At 33.8% G+C, this 23,462-nt stretch overlaps 1 protein-coding gene across 1 annotated transcript in view; it reads right to left on the bottom strand.

Moving 5' to 3' along the window:
- Window positions 1-3,864: 3,864 nt before the first annotated feature.
- Window positions 3,865-23,462, bottom strand: part of LOC137924561 (facilitated trehalose transporter Tret1-like) — a 109,670-nt gene continuing 90,072 nt past the window's right edge. Inside the window, exons 4-5 of the mRNA XM_068767952.1 lie at window positions 12,454-12,641; window positions 3,865-5,882 (exon numbers count right to left, since the gene is read on the bottom strand). Of these exons, the coding sequence (XP_068624053.1) occupies window positions 4,851-5,882; window positions 12,454-12,641 (1,220 nt within the window). The 3' untranslated portion in view covers window positions 3,865-4,850. The remainder of the gene's footprint in view (window positions 5,883-12,453; window positions 12,642-23,462) is intronic.

Genomic DNA, 23,462 nt, shown 5'->3' with positions numbered 1-23,462 from the left:
AGGCATCTTCAGAAACACTCTGTGTTTGGCACTAATCGGTGTAACATAACTCCTGAAGATGCGACAACCACTGCATGTGCGGAAGTGGCTAAATATTGGTCCTTTTCTTACTTCAGTTATAGAAGGCATTCTTCGTACCGACTTTCCTTAAGTCAAATGTTAAGCGGATATCTAGTAATAGCGCCTTAAAAGCTGGGCGGTCTACAAATATGTAAACACAGAAAACAGACAAGGCTGACGGAGATAGAGATATCAACACACATGATATTTCAGAGCTGATAATACCACTACTTCGTCTTATTTTATTTATTATTTTTATTATGATTTTAACAATTTATTCATAATTCTTATTTATTTTATTCCTATCTACATCGTATTTAATTTTAATTTATAATACCACAGCTATTTTATCATTTATTGATTGCTTTTAATTGTTATCTATTACCTTATTGAAGAACTCAAAAAAAGTTAGCGACTCTCCTTTTTACTCATCAGTGACGAGATGTTTTCCATCTCTACTTTTTCTAATCGAGACTGGTATTCCGCTCTTACCGTGAAAATTACCTAACAGCCGGTGATCAAGTGCACCACAGCCAGGTCCACACCCAGATCACAAATGTAAGAGAAACTTTCTCTGAGTTTGAACCAATGTAGGAACGCGATAAGTGGAGACAGCGTCTGGGAAGAGTTCCTTCTATATGCCTCTTATTCCATTCGTCAAACGTACCAGCCTAAGCAGTCGCTTGATAAATAGAATAGGGGACATCTTCTATTCTAGTATTTAATAGGACGCGTTTTCTCTCTTTATTTGACGTTTGACTACTTGAGAATTAGCAATTTGGCGATAACATATATAGTTTCAAGATTGTCATTTACTTTTGAAATGTCAGACGTTTTTTGTCTTTCTATTACGTCAATTTCTACCATCCAATAAATAAGGAATCTGTAATGTATTCTGCGTCATTCGGATGTAAAATCAATGTAAACAAGAAGGCAAGGGTAAAAATGTACCGGGGTCAACAACCTGACCGCACTCGAGTTTTACTTCGTACATTTATCACTCTTACCTCTTGAAGCCGTACGTTTATTTTTGTACTAATGAACGTATTGATAAAGTTTCTATATTTAAAAGGCTCTCGAAGCTTTAATACAACAAAATTAATTTATTTGTACATGGAATTATTCATGTAATTTCATTTACCTCACAAAAAGTATTAGCGATATGACAGTTCGAAATATTGCTATTAAAAAACGCTAGGCGCTATTTTTCAACTATATTTATTATCCGTATTTATAAATGCAGAAGTCATTTATATATTGTAGTTATCTATTTCATGGACCCTTTCGCTCCGTGAACTCAGTACCGATGAAGCTGTAAAAGCCTCAGGGCTAACAGCGCTAACATCATCAGAGAAAAAACAAAATAAATTGAGTAGAATTACAAAAAAAATGATCGTAATTCAAAGTTATCACTTTATTTACTTTTTAAATATGAAATAAATAAGTAATCGCCTACAAGAGATTTACTTTGTGGTTTAAAGATAAAGCTACAACAAGCTTATATGCCATTTATAATATACATTATGTATATCGTTGTTTATATAAAAACATTATAAGGATTTGTAACGTTTACGCTCCGTATTGCAGTTGCTGGCTACTACGGCCACAATATTTTTATGTCAAATCATTCTCGAACGTTCGAATTCGAAATTCGAACGCCGGTTTGAATTCGGACGCCATCTTTGATGTGGTCGCTGCGTTGCGTTAGTATCATGTAAATTGTAAATAATCTTGGTGCATGTGAATACAGAAATTTTGGCTATAAAATATTTAATATTATAGAGTAGACAAAGGATGTGGGCATTTCGGCGAAGCCTTATGTGTAACCAATTGAGCTTAGCGCGAAATTCTTAAATGTGATCATATTTTCGGAGTCCAAATATGAAACGAATGCAGAAGTTTTGAAGGCGTTCAAGTTTATTTAGTTGTTTTTCAGTGAGATCTAGATTGTTGACATCTGCATCAATCAAGGATGGGTAGAAGTGACTGTGCAAGAGAAATTTTATTAGTAGTAGGTAAAAAGTAGGTAAGACGTCGCAAAGAACCTGCAAATGCAAATAGTTTACGGCTTATTTCCCGAACCTGTGGACCCCTTGAAAGCAGTTTATCGAAATGTTTGCCAAGGTTTTTAACGGTCTCACTGAAAGGAATTAGGAACCTTATATATTATTTCTTTAGTTCTAATTGTTAAGTTCGAACGCTCCGACAGCACACGAACAATGTTTTGAACATCCTGTTTATTCAACAACGTGGTCACAGTAATTGTGAACTGAATAAAGGCGATGGGAGAATTTCACTTGAATGACAATTGTTTGATATTTCATTTATACATATCATTTACATTGGATCATACGTAGTTATCATATGAATGTCAGAGCATTCCAATTTGATTGAAACTTCAATCAGATTCAACTTCCTTATAACGGCGTCTTTCAACTTGATGGTACGTGATTTACAAAAGTGCCCTAATTTGAGAAGCGCCCACAACAAACTAAGGCACAGTTTAGTTAAGTTTAGACCTTTACTAAAATGTATTCCTTCTACAAATACTGCTACGCTACGCTACTATATATATATATATATATATATATATATATATATATATATATATATATATATATATATATATATATATATATAGCTAATAAATGACGAAGGGAAGACAATATTGCAGGGAAATCGCTGCAAAAGTAATAAATAGAAACAAAAGTTGAATTGTAAAAATAAATGTAAATAATAAAATTGCAAATAATGTAAAATAAAAACTAATGTAAATAGAACAAAATGTGTAATATAATTATAACAAAAATTAAGAAATGTAAAGTCGAGGAACGAGGTGAGGAATGAAAGGATCGAATAAAAAAGAATGCTAGAAAGAAAGGAAAAGTACGAAAGAACATGAGATGAATGAAAGAGCGCGGAAATAAAAGTGAGAAACTTAATAAAATAGAATCAGGCGTTATTTTGCGGAAGTCCATCCTAAGTAAGAAAAGGACCAATATTTAGCCACTTCCGCACATGCAGTGGTAGTCGTGCAACAAAGTGCACCGCCAGCTCTGTGTTTGGCACTAATCGGTGTAACATAACTCCTGAAGATGCCCCGTGGAGGGGTGAAACATGTGTTGTGTGATTTAACGGTGGCAGTGGTGTAATTCGCATTGTTTGCCGCATACGCATTATCAGCGGGCTGGCGGGCGGTGCGCTTTGTTGCACGACTACCACTGCATGTGCGGAAGTGGCTAAATATTGGTCCTTTTCTTACAAACCTAATAAAAGTGATAGGGGACTTTTATATACCCAAAAATAAGATAGGAATGCGAGACGCCCTCAATAGCGGCGGCCTTAAAAAAACCATCATCAGTTTCACGAGTAGTGTACCCTGCCCATTGCCTCGACTGTAATGATTGATGATGACTTGTTTCTTCTGCGGATATCCTCATTTTCGACTCTCGCAGCTATACTCCGAGTTAGTTACTAGAATTAGTTTTTGAAAATAGTTTAACTCTCTTAAAGTAATTTTTAATATTTAATCACGATAATACACACTACCTATCTGACGTTTTGGCAGTCGTGCGACAGAGATAACGCTCTACGAAGCCCAAATTAGACGATTGTCTCTTTCTAAAAGTCGATGTGCAATATTTATTGCCGGGTACTGTACATCACTATCTCGCAAAGTGATCAGGCATAGTTAAACTCATACGAAAAAGATGTACATAGGAATGTTCCTACCAATTCTATAGGAAATTCTTCTCCATTAGTAAAGTTTAGGTTTGAAAAAAAATGCGATATTACATCAAAAGTTTTATTATACACTTAAAATCACTTTTCTTTAAGTACACAGATTAAAAATACATTCATCGATCATCTACACCTCGGGTTATGGCAACACCGCTATAATGGACTCGTTATATAAATACTTACATCTATTTACAATTCATTTATATATATATTATTTACATTATTTATGAATTTATATATCTATATGAACTATAAGATACTATCCACCATTTAGCACCACTAAATAGTTTGCACCTTTTTTATATATATATTTACTATATGTAAACATATATATTCAACCAAAAAAATAAAAAAAATTTTTCGTTTTGTACAGTCGTTCACAAAAGTGTTACATAAATTTTTTTTATTTGATTTTAAAATTGATTTACAAATACATTTTATTTACAACTTATTTAGCACCTTGTATAGATATTGTGATGTTAATTTTATTCTATTATAATATTTATGAAACATTTAATATAATACTCAATTATAAAATTCTACATGTAAATGTAAAGATTTAATAATTATTCAATATATACAATAAATAAATTGATAGAATTATAGATATATATTTCGTAAAATTCATTTTACTTTGGCGAAGTCAACATTAAAAATTTATTTCAATAACGTAAAATTGCTTTTTAATAATTTAAAATCTAGATTCTCAATAAAGGTGATATCGCCCACAAGTGGGCTTAGAAAATTCTAATGTAGATGTATGGCTTCTATATTTATGTAAACCAAATATGAAATATTTTTTTGAAAATCCATAAAGGTTTAAAAATCTCTGATCTTATCCCGAATATATCGTTAAAGGGACATCACCAATTTCATCTTAAGGCACTGAATATTAAAACACCTACTTATCTAAATAACAAATAATACTGTATAAAAACGTTCCTGACTGTACAGGTCATACATTCTTTCAACACCGTTCAGAAACACGTAAATCTTTAACGTACAAGAATCAGTCTATTGCATGCATCACACCTATCCTCTCTTCAATACTATCGATTTATACACAAAGACTCTACATATTTAGGGTCCATTTCGTCGATCTCCCGGCCTTTGGTCTCGGGGACAAAGAGAACTACAAATAATAGACATAGAACTGATATTCCCGCGTACAACCAAAAGAGACCATATAGTCCTATATGGTCTTGAATATCGGCTGCTGTTTTTACGTTTACGAAACCACAGAGGTGGCTAAAACTTGTCGCTAACGCGCTGCCAGTACTTCTGTATTCCAGGGGGAAGAGTTCTCCAATCAGCAGCGAGGATATGGGGCTGATGCCGAGAGAGAACGCAATTGTAAATGTCAGAACGCAAATTAGAGGTATCCAGTCATATGCTCCTGGTTCAGTTTGGGTTAAGTCTGTTGAATTCATGAATATTGCCATATAATATGCGTAAGATCCGTAACCAGCCAGAGCAATTGACATCATCACACCGCTTATCATAAGCAGAGGAAGTCTCCCGACGTTATCAATAAGCATTCCGGACAGACATGAGGCCAGAAGCTGAACAGCACTTGTGGCTATGGCTCCTCCATGAGGATTCATCATCCGAAACGTCTTCTTGAACATTGGAACGGCGTAGAAGCTAAACACATGGGCACCAGTGAACCTCTGGAAGAACATCAGCCCACACGTTATTAGAACAGGTCTTGTTAATCTCTTGGATAGGAGTACTTTTAATTTTCCAGCTCTTCCATTATTGTACTGTTTACTAGCAAGAATGTTTGTTCTAATCGTAGCCAACTCCTGTCGGATATCTGCATCAGGGCCGCGAAGCCACTGCAAGGAGTCCGCTGCTTCTTCTTCTTTCCCTCGAAGGAAAAGAGAAGAAGGAGTTTCAGGGATGAACAGCAGAGCCAAGAAGAGTAGTACCGGTGCAGCTGCTACAACCAGAGCCAGTTGCTGCCAGTTGAGGTACGCTCCTAATGAGTAGGAGATGAGGATACCAATTTGGCTCAGGATTTTGGAGACGGAACTGAGACATCCTCTTATTTCAGGGATGGCTATCTCTGTGATATATACCTGTGGGCAAAGAAATTGTCTATTAATATATGAATTGCGAAAATTAAATTATTTTTCTTTACAAAATACTTTACAAGGTAAACAGATGAAATTGTTAAGGTCGTCGAAAGACGTTGAGTTCCTCTTCTTCTTCTTTTAAGCCGATAGACTTCTACTTTAAGTTATAGGTCGATTTACTTCTACTTTAAGGAATGGGTCGATAGACTTCTACTTTAAGGAATAGGCCGATAGACTTCTACTTTAAGAAATAGGCCGACATACTTCTACTTTAAGGAATAGGCCGACATACTTCTACTTTAAGGAATAGGCCGATAGACTTCTACTTTAAGGAATAGGCCGAAAGACTTCTACTTTAAGGAATAGGCTTCTCCTAAAGATCGCCACCATGACTAGTTTTACGTTGCCCGCATCCATGGATTTTGTCGATACAGTCCACCTAGTGATAGCCACGCTTATCAACTCGTGATCACCACTCGACAACCTTTTAGCTTGAACAGCTCAGCTGCCATTAGAGATGAGCAATTCTCCGAACTAAGCCAGTGATATCAATTCTTCTACGGATCTACCCATTTCTGAACTAACCTCGCAGAGATATTCCGAGCATAGCTCTCTCCATTGACGTTAAGTCTTATCACGCCTATCGTTAATAATCACCTCTTAGATCTGTTCGTCATCACTTGAAATACACATAAGTCAAAGACCTTCGATTTAGACATTGCGGTATTTTGGACAAATCTGGATTCGGATCAAATCAAATACTCCCATAAAGACAAATATCAATGTGAATAATTATTTTCGCATTATAAATAAACAATAAACATAAATTGTTTTATTCTTTATATTAAAATTATCATTTTCTTTAATTAGTTATAATAATACAATCATCACTACTCGTGTCTGCTCTTTCAAAATCCTCAAAATTAGAAGCATTAGAATCAACATCCGAGTAAAAACAGCTTTTTAAATGGTTCGTTTTTAATAATCATGTATTAATACGATAAAAAGTTATTTTCAGAATGTCGTGTTATAAAGTATTATATATGTGAGGTTAGGCCATGTTCACTTCCATTGAGCGGTAAAGACATACTGAAACTTGCAGCGCAAAAACGCTGCCTCGCAGTTTTAGAAACAAAATAACGAACCTATTTTGTTCCGCAAAAACAAACTACTATATATTTTATACTAACATTTTTATCTGACACTATTACAATTATTATGTTAAACATCTTAAAGTATAAACAATACACCAATTATTTCCAATAAACGCTTGCTTATACAGAAAATAAATATTTTTGTCGGTACGTCGAACAAATGAAAAGACGGATGGCTATTGAAACATCGCGTGGCGGACCAATCGGTCCAATTATTCACGGTACTACCACAACAAGATGTAACAATGCTCTTGTATTTAAAAAAAAGAACAACAAAGAGAATAAATGAGAAGAATAGACATTCTACGAACTCTTTGTTGAATGTAATACAAAGTGAAATAATAACCCAAACTTGTATACCTTTTCTACATAAATATATACACACATATATATATATATACATACATCTGTATATGTATATACATGTATATATTTGTGTGTACGTACATGCTAAACAGCTTTATTTTTCATGCCTCTCTCATCTCCATCGAAAGGTTTTTGTTGCACGACTACCACTGCAGGTGCGGAAGTGGCTAAATATTAGTCCTTTTCTTACTTAGGATGGACTTTCGCTAAATAACGATTGATTCCATTAAATATTTAAAGGTCTTGAAGACTATACTGCAAAAAGACAATTCCGGCTGATTCTAGAACTGGATAAATCGTTGTCAATGTTGTTTACTTTGAAGGTGATGAAATCGATTCGGAAGAATAAATAAAGAATTTATATTTATATTTTATATTAATAAATTCACCTTGCTTTTTGATCACAGTACTAAATCATATTTCGCTAAGTTCAAGGAATATTATTGAAGGCTTCTTTAAACTCTACCGAAGAAACTACAATAGTTTTAAAGAGGAGAAAATGAAGGCTTTGATGACTTCGATTCAGATTTCCCTGTGTCGATTCTTAAGAAAAAGACAATGTAATTTGCTTGTAAAGATCTTACAGACAAAGGCTTTAAGAATTCATATTAAAATGTAAAGAATAAAGTATACAATAGAAGCCTACCATTGAGTGGGCGATATCTATTATCCGGATTGTTTTTACTCTTTTATCGTAACTTCTTTGTTTCAGATTTTTTCTCTCATTTACTCATTCGTATTCCGAGAGAGGTTGGCTATTGCGGATGGCATTTTAATTTAAACTAGCCATGTATGCAGAGATTATAGACATACAAACTTATAGACACGGTCTGCATAGGAAATAAAGGTTTAAATTTGTTTCAAGTACAAATTCAAGTACTTTTGAATCGTATTTTAACGTTATTGACTGTCTTTGTGAGGCCAGAAAATCAACAATTGTGTCAACAAACCTGATTTTAACATTTAAAAATGCTCAGTTGATGTTGACATGGTTTATATTATAATTTATATATCAAAAACTGTTTACACATATGTATATATATATATAAAAAAAAATTAGGAATAGCATTTGGCACAGTCCAAACGATTTTGAAGGATTTTTTGTGTCCCTAACACGTCAAGTCTAGATTGATGCCAAAAAAGCTCATTTTTTTTTTTTTGGAAAAAAAGTCAAAAACTTGACACTTGTCTTCCGCAACCACCGTATTCACTTAATTTGGCTCCGTGCAACTTTTGACTATTTAACAAAATAAAAAGGCATATACGGAGGCGTTATTCTGATCGAATAGATAAAAACTAAATCGAAGAAGGTCTTGAAGGAAGATATATATATATATATATATATAATGGTTCTGCTATGTGTTCCTTTATAGGTGACAAAATAATAAAAAGTACTTTATGAGAAATTGTAGAAAGATAAGACCGTGTCAAATCAAAAAAAGATAGAAGAGAAAAGTGATCGCACGTAAGAAATATCTGGCTTACGACTTTTGACACTAAAACAGCTTTTAATTTGAAAATGTTTACTGCACCGCGCAACCTTTAAGGCTGTGTTCTTAATAATATGTTATGAATACAGTGAATTATTAAGATGGCGTCTAAACACTCTGTAATAGCCGCGAAAGATATCGATGTCAGGCAATTGTTCAAATATTATGTTATAACTGTGATATAGGAGAGTGATGGTATGGACTTGGCTTTTACCATAGCACCGGAAAAACCTTCATTGCCCATCTAACTAATTGAGGTTACAAACTAAGGATAATAGCCTTTAAAACAGATAGCAATTAAAGTCAAAATCATCTGTACATTCCATCAGACCGTTACAGAGTTTACATCCGTACAGTGGGTTCAGAGTACTTGCACAAAACACAAGCCGCTTTCACGTTTTTGTGTCGCCGTGAGAACACAGTGCACCGCAAAAGGGTCCACTTATAGCGCGGTTCGACAGTTACCATTTGTTCATAGTTCACTGCTACCGGCCGTGACACACGGCCGTCGCGGTTGACGAACACGCAACTAAAATCTTTTTAAATTATATTTTTCTTTCGTATAGTTTTATTTAAATCCTTTTTGTACAATAAAAAAGTAGTAATAGAAAAAAGAAATCATGTACTATAGGAAAAAAATAAGCGGTATCATTAAAATTTCTAAATTTTTTGCCATTCATACATTCCAGGTCCTACAGATAGGATTCATAGGTAGGGTAACAGTTGATCCGTGGTAGTTATGCAATCGACACCTGCATGTTGACATAGAACTGCTAACAATCGCCCAGATCCTTGAACTGGAATCAACTCATTAATTTTACTCTACCGTCAATACAGAAATAATTGTCGGTGTCGCCATCTACAATACGATCACATCATGTACATTCAAACATCGCACTGTCCTGAGTCATGAGACACGTGCTCGAGTTACCAAGGGACCTTGCAGGAAGTCACTCCATTAAGCATTTATCGAAGGGATCTAGAAGCTCGACAGCTTTCCAATCTGGTAAAATATTAACAGGTAGCGGCCCGAACAAATGCTGTCCTGGGTGTCCATGAGCTTTGCTACTTTGAAAGAGGTCTTACGCTAGGCTCATTCTACGCTCTGCCACCTTAAACCCGCAGAATCTCAGCCGAATGCCGTTTCAGCCAATCGCGTGCTCCGCAGTAGCGAGCTGGGCGCAGTTTTGGTCCAGCTCTTCACGGAGCACGGGGGGTTTTCAGAGTACCTTCACTAATTTAAGCTCAAGGAGGACCCCTCGTGCTTCTGTGAACCGGACGTGGACCAGACCGTGGTCCACCTGGTAGCTCATAGTCCCACATTCGGAGGACTCCGGGTCGACTCCGAATGCCGGTTAGGCATGAAGATCTGCGAGGAGTTAATGGCCTCGCTAATAAAGGAGGACGACTTTGCAGGAATATTGCAGAAAAAGCAATCAGTAGAAAGTAAAAATAAGAATAAGTGTAAACAATAAAATAGCAAATAAAACAAAATAAAAATGAAATGTAAATAGAACAAAATGTTTAAAATAAAATAAAAGATTGTAAAACTGGGGAATGAATGATATCGAATGAAAGAGAAAGGCAGAAAAAATATGGAAAGAGAGATGAACTTCGAAAAATTATAAGAAGAAAGCGCGCGAACAAAAGTAATATGAAAAAATGATTAAATAAAATAAAACGACCCTGTTCTTCCCAAAAATAGGGGTAAGAAAGGCCTCCAATAATGGGAGCCAATATAAAGAAAACCCGCAGGATCTAGAAATGCCGTTTAAGCTGCAGTGAGAGTCAAGACAATCAAACACATTTATTACTTTTCTTGTTATTCGATGTGCCCGTATGTCACGGGAACATAGTTCACTATTACCATCTGTTAGACGTGTGTACATGCGAACCAGTTTTTCTAAGTCTATCTATTGGAATTTAATATTCCTATGTATCAAAGTACTTCAGTTTTCATACAAATTAGTACAAACTTAAACAGTGGTAGCTCAGCGGCACTGAGGTCGCGGGTTCGATTCCTGATATGCAATCTTATATAATTCACGTTACAAACAAGTTTACAGAGGATACACAGCAATGTCGTCTGCATATCTTAGGCGGATTTAGGGAGGGATGTGCTATAATCGCCAAACTTAGCTGGAAGGTTGGCGATTGCAGTGCGGTATTATGGTACGAAGAAAACGCTGCCGCTCATCATGTTTAAACTAGTTTTTGAGCAGTGGCAATTCTATATAACTAATGTACAAAACCTGAATTATATAAGATTATATCCATGGAATCGAACTCGCTACCCAGGATCCCAAGGCTCAGTCCTCTACCGCGAGGATACCACGGCTGTTGAAAGTATATCTTCTTCTTTTCAGCTGTCGGATCCCATTACAATGCATATGCCTTCTTCTCTCTCCTTATCGTTCTTGTGCTGCCCAGATTCAGCTACTTCCCGTGACCCTAACTATGTCGTTGGTCCACCTAGGGACCGCCCGCCCGCCCACACCACGTCTACCGGCTCGTGGCTACCATTAGAGATACTTTCGGCCACAAAGGCTTTTGGTTGAAGGAGATATATGCACGAGCAATTCTTGTATGTATATAGATAAAGAAAATGAAGGTCTGTCTAAAAGTTATTAGCTCTATGTACGCTGCCTTACAAAGGGAGAGTAGACATTGTCGATTAATTGCATACAAAATTGTAAGTCCAATATCGTGTAATAGTATATCCACATTGGAAAATTATTCATCTACACAACCTTCCAGAGGTGTTGTTGGTGTTGTAGCGGCTTAGAATTTGGATTTGTGATCGTAGACCGCAGGTTCATTTCCCGGGATACAATCTTACATAATTCACACTTTGTGCAATAATTATATAGGATTGCCACTACCTATAAAAAGAATTTAAAGGTGATGGGCATACTGTGATCACCAACCTACATGGTAAGTGTGGAAATTATAGTATATCCCCATAGATATCTTTGGGTGATTTAGACATTTTTTTTGGAATTTTTGGAAAAGTCCTTTTACACTATAATAGGATTATTACAAAGATAATTTAGATACATTGCAAGGGAGTGTTTTGTATTATAATGTCATACATCAGGGGTGCCATTTTTGCGGCCCGGATATCAATCCATTGGAGCAATTATAAAGTGGTCTGAACCAATAAAATTTGTTCAGAAATAGGAAAGATGTAAAGATTGCAGACGTAATAATAATGGGAGACCGGATAGTAATGTCGCTTTAAGTTAAATTCACGCGATTACATTTTTAACAAGTATTTATTTCTAATCAACAATATATTCAACTTCGTTATCAACAACCTTTTGCCGTCTAGTATACAATGCCGGAGCGGTAACAAATCAATCAGTTTTTTCTGTAAAATATGTCGATAGAAACGACATTACTTTCCGGCCCCCCTAAGATATCATAAACTACTAAACTACTAGTCTAAATTAAGATCATTTGTTTCTCGTTCTTGTTTGACACCCCTGTTATACATACAGTGGCCAAAAAGATGAGTTGATTTAAATATGGAATTTCTAAATTTGAATATATTGATAGATATACCTGAGTGATCATGGTAATGCAGCAGACGAGCATCCCGCCGCAGAAGGAGGTGGCGGAGATCATGTCCACGCTGGTGGACAGTGCCGTCGCCAGCCATGCCAAGGTGTACGGTAGAGCAGCTGCCAGCAGAATCGTTCTTCGTCCTAGTCGCATTGCCATACCGCCTAAGATGCCTCCTATTAACGCACCTGTGGACAACATTTGATAATAACGTAAGATATAATATTTCCAATAATCTGTTTGGAGCAAAAAGGTCTAAATAAAAGCACAAGAGGCAACAAATTTAAAATATAATACGACCAGAGAGAGAAAGTAATAGATCGAATACAGTCCTTACTCTTCTTGTAACAGTTATTAGTATATCCTATTGAATTATTTATTTATTTACTTTATTGGAGATATACAGTAACAAAAGGCAGTAAGAAAGTACAAACTTAGAAGCTTAGAAATATAAAATTAGTTACGATTGTTACCTTATAACTATCTCACTGAGAACATATAATGATTTATAGTCAAACAATAAAAAAACAAATAAAAACATTACTAAACAGGGATCAAAGACTATAGTTTTTATATATATATTATGTTTGTTTATATATTTATATTATGGTTTAAATTGCATTGTATGTACTCAGTAATTTCGAACGAAATTGTTTTTTAAAAGATACGAGAGAGCACGAGAATATATCAAAAATTTAATATTTCAGTGTCGGTTATATGAGACCCAACGTTGGGATCCAAACTGAGATGCGAGACATCTCTCTTTCTTAGTCACACGATATGTCCTCCTATTTGACTGAAGAGTTTGTGTGTTCACCAATCCGGTATAGTTTTTTTTATAAGAATCCATGTTCCACAGATATTAGCGCCCGTGCCTTTGTTTTTACGTTCACGTTCATTATTTACGAAATGTTTTTTTTTTTCACATATGTTGCAGTGTTTATTCTCCTAATCTATTTTAACGACACCCTAACAATATCCAGTTTTTATCATTAAATTTATTGCGACCACTTCCTCATTGCTATCCTCAGGTTGTGCGCCAGTGTCTGCGCGGTGGTGGTCGTATTCGCCACATCGATGAACCTTGCAATCGCATCTTGAGTCTCGTCCGTGTTATACACGCACGTGTGTGACGTGATATTGCTGTCGCCGCGTGGTGGACATTTGTACAGCTCTATGGTGTCTGTTGTTCCACGGACAAGGATAACCACTTCGCTTTTTAGCCCTCGAGTCTCGTAATGTTATGTAGCATGAAATGCCTTTGAAACACCCAACAAAATAATAACTAATACTAAGTGCTCTAATAATTCACATCGGAGCGCTATGCCTACTGGCTTGGACAGACGACTTTCTTAGAGAACAATATCTAGTTTATAAAACTACGTTTCTTGCGACCACTTCCTCATACCTACTCCAAATTACCATCATCAGTCTGTAAAAACGGTATAGTGTATAGTGTAATGGTTCCAGATCTCCAAGAGGCCTTTCGAGTTAAGTTGGAAATATTTTAAGATAAATCACCATAAATGCTTAACTACTACCACACTATATTTTATCTATGACAAAAAGAAACAAATATATAGTTAAATAGACAAGTGCTATCATCGATAATACAATTTTATTACGCACTACTTTACACAGAAACATTAGAACATAAGGTGTTTTATATATACTAGCTGATCCCGCAAACGTTGTTTTGCAAAAAAAAATATTTTTAATTTTCAATTTAAAAATAAGGGTTGATCGTAGAGGGGTGAAATAAAAACAAAAAATTTCGTCAAAAAAATAAAAAAAATTTTTTAAGGGTGAACAACCCTTATCACTTAGGGGTATGAAAAATAGATAGTAACCGATTCTCAGACCTACTAAATACGCATATAAAATTTGGTGAAAATCGGTCAAGCCTTTTCAGAGGATTTCAAGTTCGAACACCTTGACATGCGAATTTTATATATTAGATAAAGATGTTAAATTGTAAAGGTATCCCAGAGGTATAGATTGACTTGTGATTATAGGTCGCGGGTTCCATTCTCGTGGTAGAGTCTTATATATAATTCAAACTTTGTGCATTAATTGTATAGAATTGCCACAGCACGTATACTAGTTTCCAGGGTATATAGCAGCATCCTCTGCGTACCATAATATCACACTGCCATCACCAAACCGCCTACCAAGCGTTGTGATTATGATATATTCCTCCATAGATATCTTAGGGGGAGACTAAAGTTTTGTAATGAGTGTTTATGGACTAAAACGAAGACGATTGTCGTATATATTTGTAGAAAAATATTTGTTAAAAGTGTAAAATAAATAATTATAATTGAAGCATTATGATATATATCATTCCATAGATATCTAAGGGGGAGACTAAAGTTTTGTAATGAGTGTTTATGGACTAAAACGAAGACGATTGTCGTATATATTTGTAGAAAAATATTTGTTAAAAGTGTAAAATAAATAATTATAATTGAAGCATTATGATATATATCATTCCATAGATATCTAAGGGGGAGACTAAAGTTTTGTAATGAGTGTTTATGGACTAAAACGAAGTCGATTGTCGTATATATTTGTAGAAAAATATTTGTTAAAAGTGTAAAATAAATAATTGTAATTGAAGCATTATGATATATATCATTCCATAGATATCTAAGGGGGAGACTAAAGTTTTGTAATGAGTGTTTATGGACTAAAACGAAGACGATTGTCGTATATATTTGTAGAAAAATATTTGTTAAAAGTGTAAAATAAATAATTATAATTGAAGCATTATGATATATATCATTCCATAGATATCTAAGGGGGAGACTAAAGTTTTGTAATGAGTGTTTATGGACTAAAACGAAGACGATTGTCGTATATATTTGTAGAAAAATATTTGTTAAAAGTGTAAAATAAATAATTATAATTGAAGCATTATGATATATATCATTCCATAGATATCTAAGGGGGAGACTAAAGTTTTGTAATTGGTGTTTATGGACTAAAACGAAGACGATTGTCGTATATATTTGTAGAAAAATATTTGTTAAAAGTGTAAAATAAATAATTATAATTGAAGCATTATGATATATATCATTCCATAGATATCTAAGGGGGAGACTAAAGTTTTGTAATTGGTGTTTATGGACTAAAACGAAGACGATTGTCGTATATATTTGTAGAAAAATATTTGTTAAAAGTGTAAAATAAATAATTATAATTGAAGCGCGACTTTGGTGGTAAATTTATAACAATTCGAAAAATAAAATGATTCGAATTGTGAACGCATCGAGACAGTCGGTAGAAAGGAACGCGCAGACAAAAATAAACAGAGTGTAGCTGTTGTCCCGTATTTATAGATGCTCCTGCGAATAAAAATAAATTTCAAAGTAATTTGTATTGAACTTTAAGATTGGCATACGAAATTTTTGGAAGATATATCCTTCATTTGTTACGCTCTTCAGCGAAAGTAATTTTAATTATTATTATAAATTTTTCAATATAGACAATGTACGTTTGTAACTTAAGATTAGAATGTATACAAATAAGTGTAGAATGTGTAGAAATAAGTTGAACTATTCTAACTTAAAAGATGAGGGTTCCGAGAAAATAATTCGTACATTCATTCGTTCGTTCTTTTGATACAATGTTTTTAATGAATCATTTTATCTTTATCTATATTTCTCTCATCCTAAATCTAATTAATTTTATTTGAAGGCTTTGCAGAGCCTTTATGATAATCTATGTCAAGTAGGCGTGGTCGTGGTAGGTTATAAAATTTGAAAATTAAACTTATCTTGCGTATTATTCAAAATTATTGATATATTTTCTTTATAATCACTAACTTTACATAATAAGACAATAATAAAGTAAGAAATCAGAATGATTGATATGATATTGACCGATTCATAGCTGACGTGCTGGCGATCTTTCTTTCAAAAACTGTCTGGATTCAAGATGGCCGCCAGTCTGCGCGGTCATATTTATTACTTCTATTGTGTGTTTACAGAATCGCAAGAAATTACGGGGTCTTTTGTTATCTCTCACAAGGGAAGCGATGTTCCCACTGGAGATTTTTTCTTTTAATTCTATTTCGAAGTCAACTCTTATCTTTCCATATAAGGGAGAGCATGCAAATTCGTGTACCACTGTTTGGTCTACACTTGGGTCATTTTAAAAGTTGCTACAAGCCAATAATTTACAGTACAGAATCTATGTGAGTAACTTTCTGTATATAAAATTAGTACCCGGATACAATTTGTTACAAGCGAAGTACATTCAAGTTATTAAGTAAGATAACTTACTTATCTCTAATCACTGACTTTGCATTTACGAGGCAACTTTCGAAGCGTTTATACACAATTAAGTTGTAAATATTTCACTTAATTACATACACAATTACATTGACAACAAACCTGTTCATTTACATCATAAATACAGGAGATATTACGTAATAGTGCCGGGTGTCCGATGGCAGAATTATAATTTTAATATTAAATAAAAAATGTAATATTAAACAAATAGCTTTAATGAAAGCAAAAACCGATAGAATAGAAATTCGGATTATATTTTTTATAAAGATTTATACGAATTACTTAAAAAATAATCTTATTTTCTACGCCAGATAATTAAACTTAGTTCATTTAGCTAATTGCACGACAAATATATTCTTTTAAATTCACAAGATTTATTGTAAACTCTAATATAAATCTAATAATGATAATATTATCTAAGAGATAACGGAACATCATGTATACGTTGTAATCTTTCGCAATTAGACATTAACATCGATGGAAGTTTTACATAATTGAAGGCGGCGATACCTCTCTTGTTTATGTACATCGTAATTCCATTGTAAATTACACCTGAATAAATAATTTATTGTCCCTTTTATGGCGAAGACGATATACAGCGTGATTCAAAAATATAACGGTGTTATATATAATTGAGAAAATAGTCTGCGAAGAGTTATTGAGTAATGTCAGCTTTGTAGATATATATAACATTCAATTTTCATTTGTTATCATAGATTTAGTATTTCATACACTGACAAGCCTGATTTCGGGGCCATATCGAACGTATTTTGCACGACTACTTGACGTAAGGGACCCTGAGATGCCCTTGAAATTAAGTGAAAATATTCATTCATTTAAAGATCAGCTAAAAAAGGATTTTATGAAATTTTACCCTTCAAATGTAGCTGTAAACATGTTAAAATTTGCTAGAATATTATTTCGACAGTTTAAAAATTTATAAAAATGGATTTTATGAAAGTATACTCATAAAACAGTGCGTGTTAAATATAGCTTTTTTTTTAAAAATAGCTTTTTTTCTAGCTTTTAAACCACGCAAAGCCGGCGGGAGACTGCTATTTATAACAATCGAAATTTCTTATTCTCACTTAAGGCTTTCTACTTCATAGTAAATATCTAAACGTATTCACGTAATGGGACATCAAATACCATTGTTTCTAATACAATACCTCATAAATAACAGTTTGAATCAGTGTTAACTTGTTTTGATTGTAACATGTCAGCTATTGACAGATTTATATTAGTGTTACATAAATATGTACTTAATCACATAACCATAAGATTTAAAATTATATATCAGGCAAAATAGCTTTATAAATATAAATTATAGCTTTTTATTATGAATAATAGCAATGTTGCTATTCAATGTTTTAAAAGCTAGATAGTTCGCGGCTTTATTTAAAAAGATATCTAGATATAAAGATCTTAAAGAATGTTGGTACTATTTCAATGTAACATACGGTACACCATATTCAAAAATCAATTGTTTTAAAAATTATAACTATCTTAACGATAATATAGTAAAAAAAATATTGTTTATATCTCTCCCTGTAGGCTTTATACGCATTTCAATTGAAGCATTTAATTAATGTAACATATTTCAGAGCAATCACTTTGTATAGCAAAAGTATGTGTTTTTGTATGTGTAACCAAAACAAGATGTTCTTCTAATAACAATTGTAAGTATATCTAAAAACTACACAAATGAAAAAGACAATATAATATAAGTAGAAAGTAGGTATATGTTTATGTTAAAAAAGTATATATGTAAACACATATTTATAGCAGAATCATCGATATCCTTGTGCGGTTGAAGAATATATTGTATGTATATATTATATGCTCTCATCATACAATTATATCCCGTTATAAGCGATCATTTTTGAAAATAAATGTAAAATATTCGTTGAGGTAAGATTTACAAGTGTAGGTAGTGAGTTCGATGTGAGAGAAGACACGACAATCAAAGACTAGACGAATATCAGGTCGCCTATAAAACAATTTCACTTGTATCTCTACCAAGAACGGAGTACTAAAATTGATCCTGGAAAATTTATCGACGCCGTACAAAAGGACGTAAGGATAAATATCCTCTGAACGATCTGTTAGGGTGAGTCAAAACGTTCGACGTTTTTAGGTTAATAGTTCGTTTGTATGATTTAATGCGGAAACGATTTTCGCCCTTACGATCAAAGAGTACTTGTTTTAAAACGCTAACGACATATCAATCATCTTCCTATTACGCAGCTTCTCGCTGTTAACATCGAAGCCGAGATATTTAATTTTATTTATTTATTTGCACATCACTGTTACATATAGATATCTAATATATAAAATTCTCGTGTCACGATGTTCGAACTTGAACTCCTCCGAAACGGCTTGACCGATTTTTACCAAATTTTACATGCGTATTCAGTATGTCTGAGAATCGGCTACTATCTATTTTCCATACCCCTTAGTGATAAGGGTGGTCCACCCCTAAATTTTATTTTTAATTTTTTCAGACATTTTTTTCGGTATTTATTTTATTATGATACAGCATACAAAAATACATACAAACCTAAATTTTCACCCCTCTACGATCAACCCTTATCTTACATTTGTTAATTAAAAACTTTAATTTTTTTGCAAAACAACGTTTGCGGGACCTGCTAGTATATATATAAACAAATAAGGTGATGATGGAATGACGATAGATTTGTAAACTAAATATACACGAACAAATATATATACATATATATTTGGTGTGTGTGTGTGTGTGTATTTGTTCCTGTATATTGAGTTTACAATCCAATCGTCATTCCACCATTACCTGGCTCTTCGTAAACCTATTCTCAATGTTAATTTATGCAAGACAATTATAAAGTCGGGAAAATGACAAAATGGCGCCGGTTAAGATGCAGCTAAGTTGCATTCGTAATTGCATTGTACACAGACGGACAATGTTGATGATTACACAACGACATTAAGATGGTCAGCAAAAAATATATACACAGACAGCGGGATAAGCGAAACGTATGTTGATCGCATTAAACACATATCAAATTACTTATGAGACTAAGATGTGATATCTCTCACTTATATTCACATGGTATAAGGTTATATTTTCTACATAGTATTCTATACTCAATGTAGTAACTAAAATTGAATTAAACTCGTAATGGAAACTTTCTTAAACCTTTTTGAATTACAAACGCGCCCAGAAATGAGAAGTGCCCACAACAAACACAGTTGTCAGCGCTTGTCGGCCACAAAACCGTACACATGGCCGAGCGTCGACTATAGTCGTCAACAATGAAATATTTACCCATCCCTGCAGTTAAAATTTATTATAATTACATGAACGTAATGATATCAGTTTGTAATTTAAAACTCTCCCTTCACAATTGTGTAGGCTTTCACTTGTGGCCTCTGACTATAGTCGACCCTCGTACCGAAGTAATTAATAATGCACTTGCGATTTAAAAATATCTTTACACTGCATAAAAATAATATTAGTTAATTCTAAACAAAGGTACAATGATTCTGACAAAAAATCTGATAGCGCCCATATAAAACTCAGTTAAGGTTTTTATTAATGGAACCGCTTTTGTCAGAGTTTATCAAATATGTATGTACACGAATAAAAATAATTAAATAAATAAAAGAGCCCACAAGAAACACAGTCGGAGCTTTTTGTTGATCATATTCAATAATATTCTCAATACAGTATTTTGATTAAATGATACCAATGCATATTAAAAATAATTTCCGTTTCATATCTGTATATGGCTCTTGTTACTCCTTTCTCTCTCTAAAGTTATTCGATAAATAAAAGACTTTAAACTAATTAAACTATAAGTAAAAGAGCCCACAACAAACACATTTGGAGTTTTTTGTGATCACTTTCATTAATATCCTCCAACCAGTAATTAGAGTAATTCAATCAATGCAAATTAAAATTAGTTTCAGTTTTATTAATTTATATTTCTGTACGGCTCATGTGATCGCTTTCACAAAAGTATTCGATAAATAAAAGACATAAAAACAAATGAATTTATATATAAAAGAGCCCACAACAAACACAGTTTGAGCTTTATGTGATCACTTTCATTAATATCCTCCAACCAGTATAATTAGAGTAAATCAAACAATGCATATTAAAAGAGCCCACAACAAACACACATTTTGAGTTTTTGTGGTCAATTCTACTAATATCGTTAATCCAGTCATTGTTTCAGTCCATAGATGCCCACTACAAAACATAGGCCAGGCCTCCTTTAAACATATCTATGGAAGATATACCATAATTGTCACACTTAGCATTATGGTATGTAAAGGACCCTGCTGCCTTTCTGGAAACTTCTTTATGAATAGTGACTACTGCTACTCCGCTAGCTCAGTGACCCAAAGTAGGTCTTGGCCTACGAAGCGAGAGACTTCCACTTTCCTCTATCTTGCGCCATCGTCTGCCATCTAGTCTGCCTCAATGCGATCGATCCAGCGATACCTGGGTCTACCCACTGGTCTTCGACCCCTCGGTTTTTCCAGGTACGCTACCTTCACGCTCCGATCCGATCCCAAGTGACCAAGCCAAATAAATGAATAGTGACAATCCTATATAATTAATGTTTCCCGGGAATGTAACCCGTGATCTACTATCTCAAATCTCAGTTCTCTACCGTTGCCCCTGCTGTTAAAATAAATAATTCCAAGCATATTTAAAGTATTTTCGACTTTAAAACAATTATACTTCTTAATATCTTTAATGATCACTTTTTAAAATGTCTTAAATATATAAAATACATATCAACTGGTCTGTTTATGTAAACAGATAAAAATTATAAAACTTTTGCTAACCGTACAAAGCCAAATATGTATATAGAGACGGGAAAACCTAAGTGTTTATTTGTTCGTCCGCCGGCAACGCAAGCAGAGCTGGGGGCTAAAGTGTGTATGTGAAACTTACTAATACATGTTATCAAAGAATCGGCAAAATGACAGTTGTAAACTGTGAACATTTATTGTTGTTTTTATAACAATTTCCGAACACCATATATATTGATCACTCTAAAATATGTTACCTTGCAGTACTGTTTGCACAAACAGTAAACAATAAGTTTGAATTTTGGAAACGTGTTTTTACTATTATATGTTATAATTATGTTATTTATAATTTCAGAAATACTTAATTTTTGGACAAAGACATTCATTATCAGAAGGCAGACATTCATAATTTGACAGCAAATCAGCTATATATTCAACCTATTAAAACCTTTTTTGTTTTAGCCTCTTTGTTTAAGTCTCCCGTTTTACCTCGCAAGTGGACAGCATCTTTATTTTACATTATAAAAAATATAACTAAACATAAATACATTTAAAAAACTTTTAAGTTAACGGTTTTTTGATACCCATATTGTGGTGGTTGTGGAAAAATATGTACCTATTCCGCCATATTGGAACGGCGTCCATCTTGAATTTTAAATTTTGACATAATCATCGTGTTTTACTAGTGTAGCCCTTTCATTTGATACCCATATTGAGGGGGTTAAGGAAAAATACGTAATCTGCCATTTTGTATCGGCGGCCATCTTAGATTTATAATGTTATTGATTTTATTATATTGTATTGTCATCTAAATTAAATGTGTGTACTAAATTTCAGATCAATCTGACGACGGGAAGGTGCTTATATTTCAATTTCTAATTTTAATCCAAATAATTTCCGTACGGGTCGAACTAAATAAAACCGTTTAAAAAACACTTCCACCGAACTTATTGTGATATATGTTTATTATAATTAGCTAATTTGGTTTCTAGATTCTATCAAATTTGATTTTTCTAGCTCTTTTGGTGTACACAAATCTTCTTTTTAGCTGATAGAAACCATCTGCAAGGCATAAGCTTCAGCCAAAGATCACAACGATCATCGGTCTTGCTTTGCTCGCAACCGATTTCCGAAGGCGTACCAACGCCGCGTTTACCGCCTCATGATCGATACACGGGAACCTTTCATCACCATCGGTTCCACGAGTGATGTGTTCATAGAAGTAATCACTATAAATAGTCTATATATCCATAGTGGATAATAAATAAATATTTACGGTCCTTTGTTTAAATCTTTTATGTGACCATTTAATTCAAATTTCAGGTAGTAATATTATTATGTATACCAAATTCTAATATTCCACAAAAAATGAATATTTAATATCAGAGATGCTCGAAATAAATGCGACGATTTACAAAAACTTCAAACGTATATACTAACATGGACATGCCTAAGAATATAAATTATATTTTTTATACCAGACCGTCATTGCTTTCCAGATGGTGTTTGCAGGTTTGACAGGTTTAAGGTAGTAGAAGACAGAAGGCGCCTAGCTTAAGATGTCTTAAAGTATCGAAGTTTGAGGATTCCTGGTAGACATTCAATCCAGGGCGCCTCATATAATATATTACTAGATAGAGAAGTCGCTGAAAGTCTTAGATCGTTTCAGTTGGTACTTCATGGAGTGAGTAGGTTAAAGGGACCCCACTAGGGGACATCGCCTTGGACTCGACTCTTCGATAAAGAGTTTTGTAGTGTACCATCTGTGCTTTGACTTTGTATTTTCAGAAATCATTATCCCATCTCATTCTAATTGAAAAATTAATTAAATTTTTGATCGATAAAGATATATATGAAAGCTGTTAAAGGACTATATAAAATGGACTCTCATCTAGCCACCATCGGGCA

Source organism: Battus philenor, unplaced genomic scaffold (genome assembly GCF_028537555.1).
Source record: "Battus philenor isolate CCGP_79_NKW_IND1 unplaced genomic scaffold, ilBatPhil1.0.hap1 SCAF_24, whole genome shotgun sequence".
Taxonomy (NCBI): domain Eukaryota; kingdom Metazoa; phylum Arthropoda; class Insecta; order Lepidoptera; family Papilionidae; genus Battus; species Battus philenor.
This window is presented reverse-complemented; position numbering and strand designations above follow the sequence as displayed.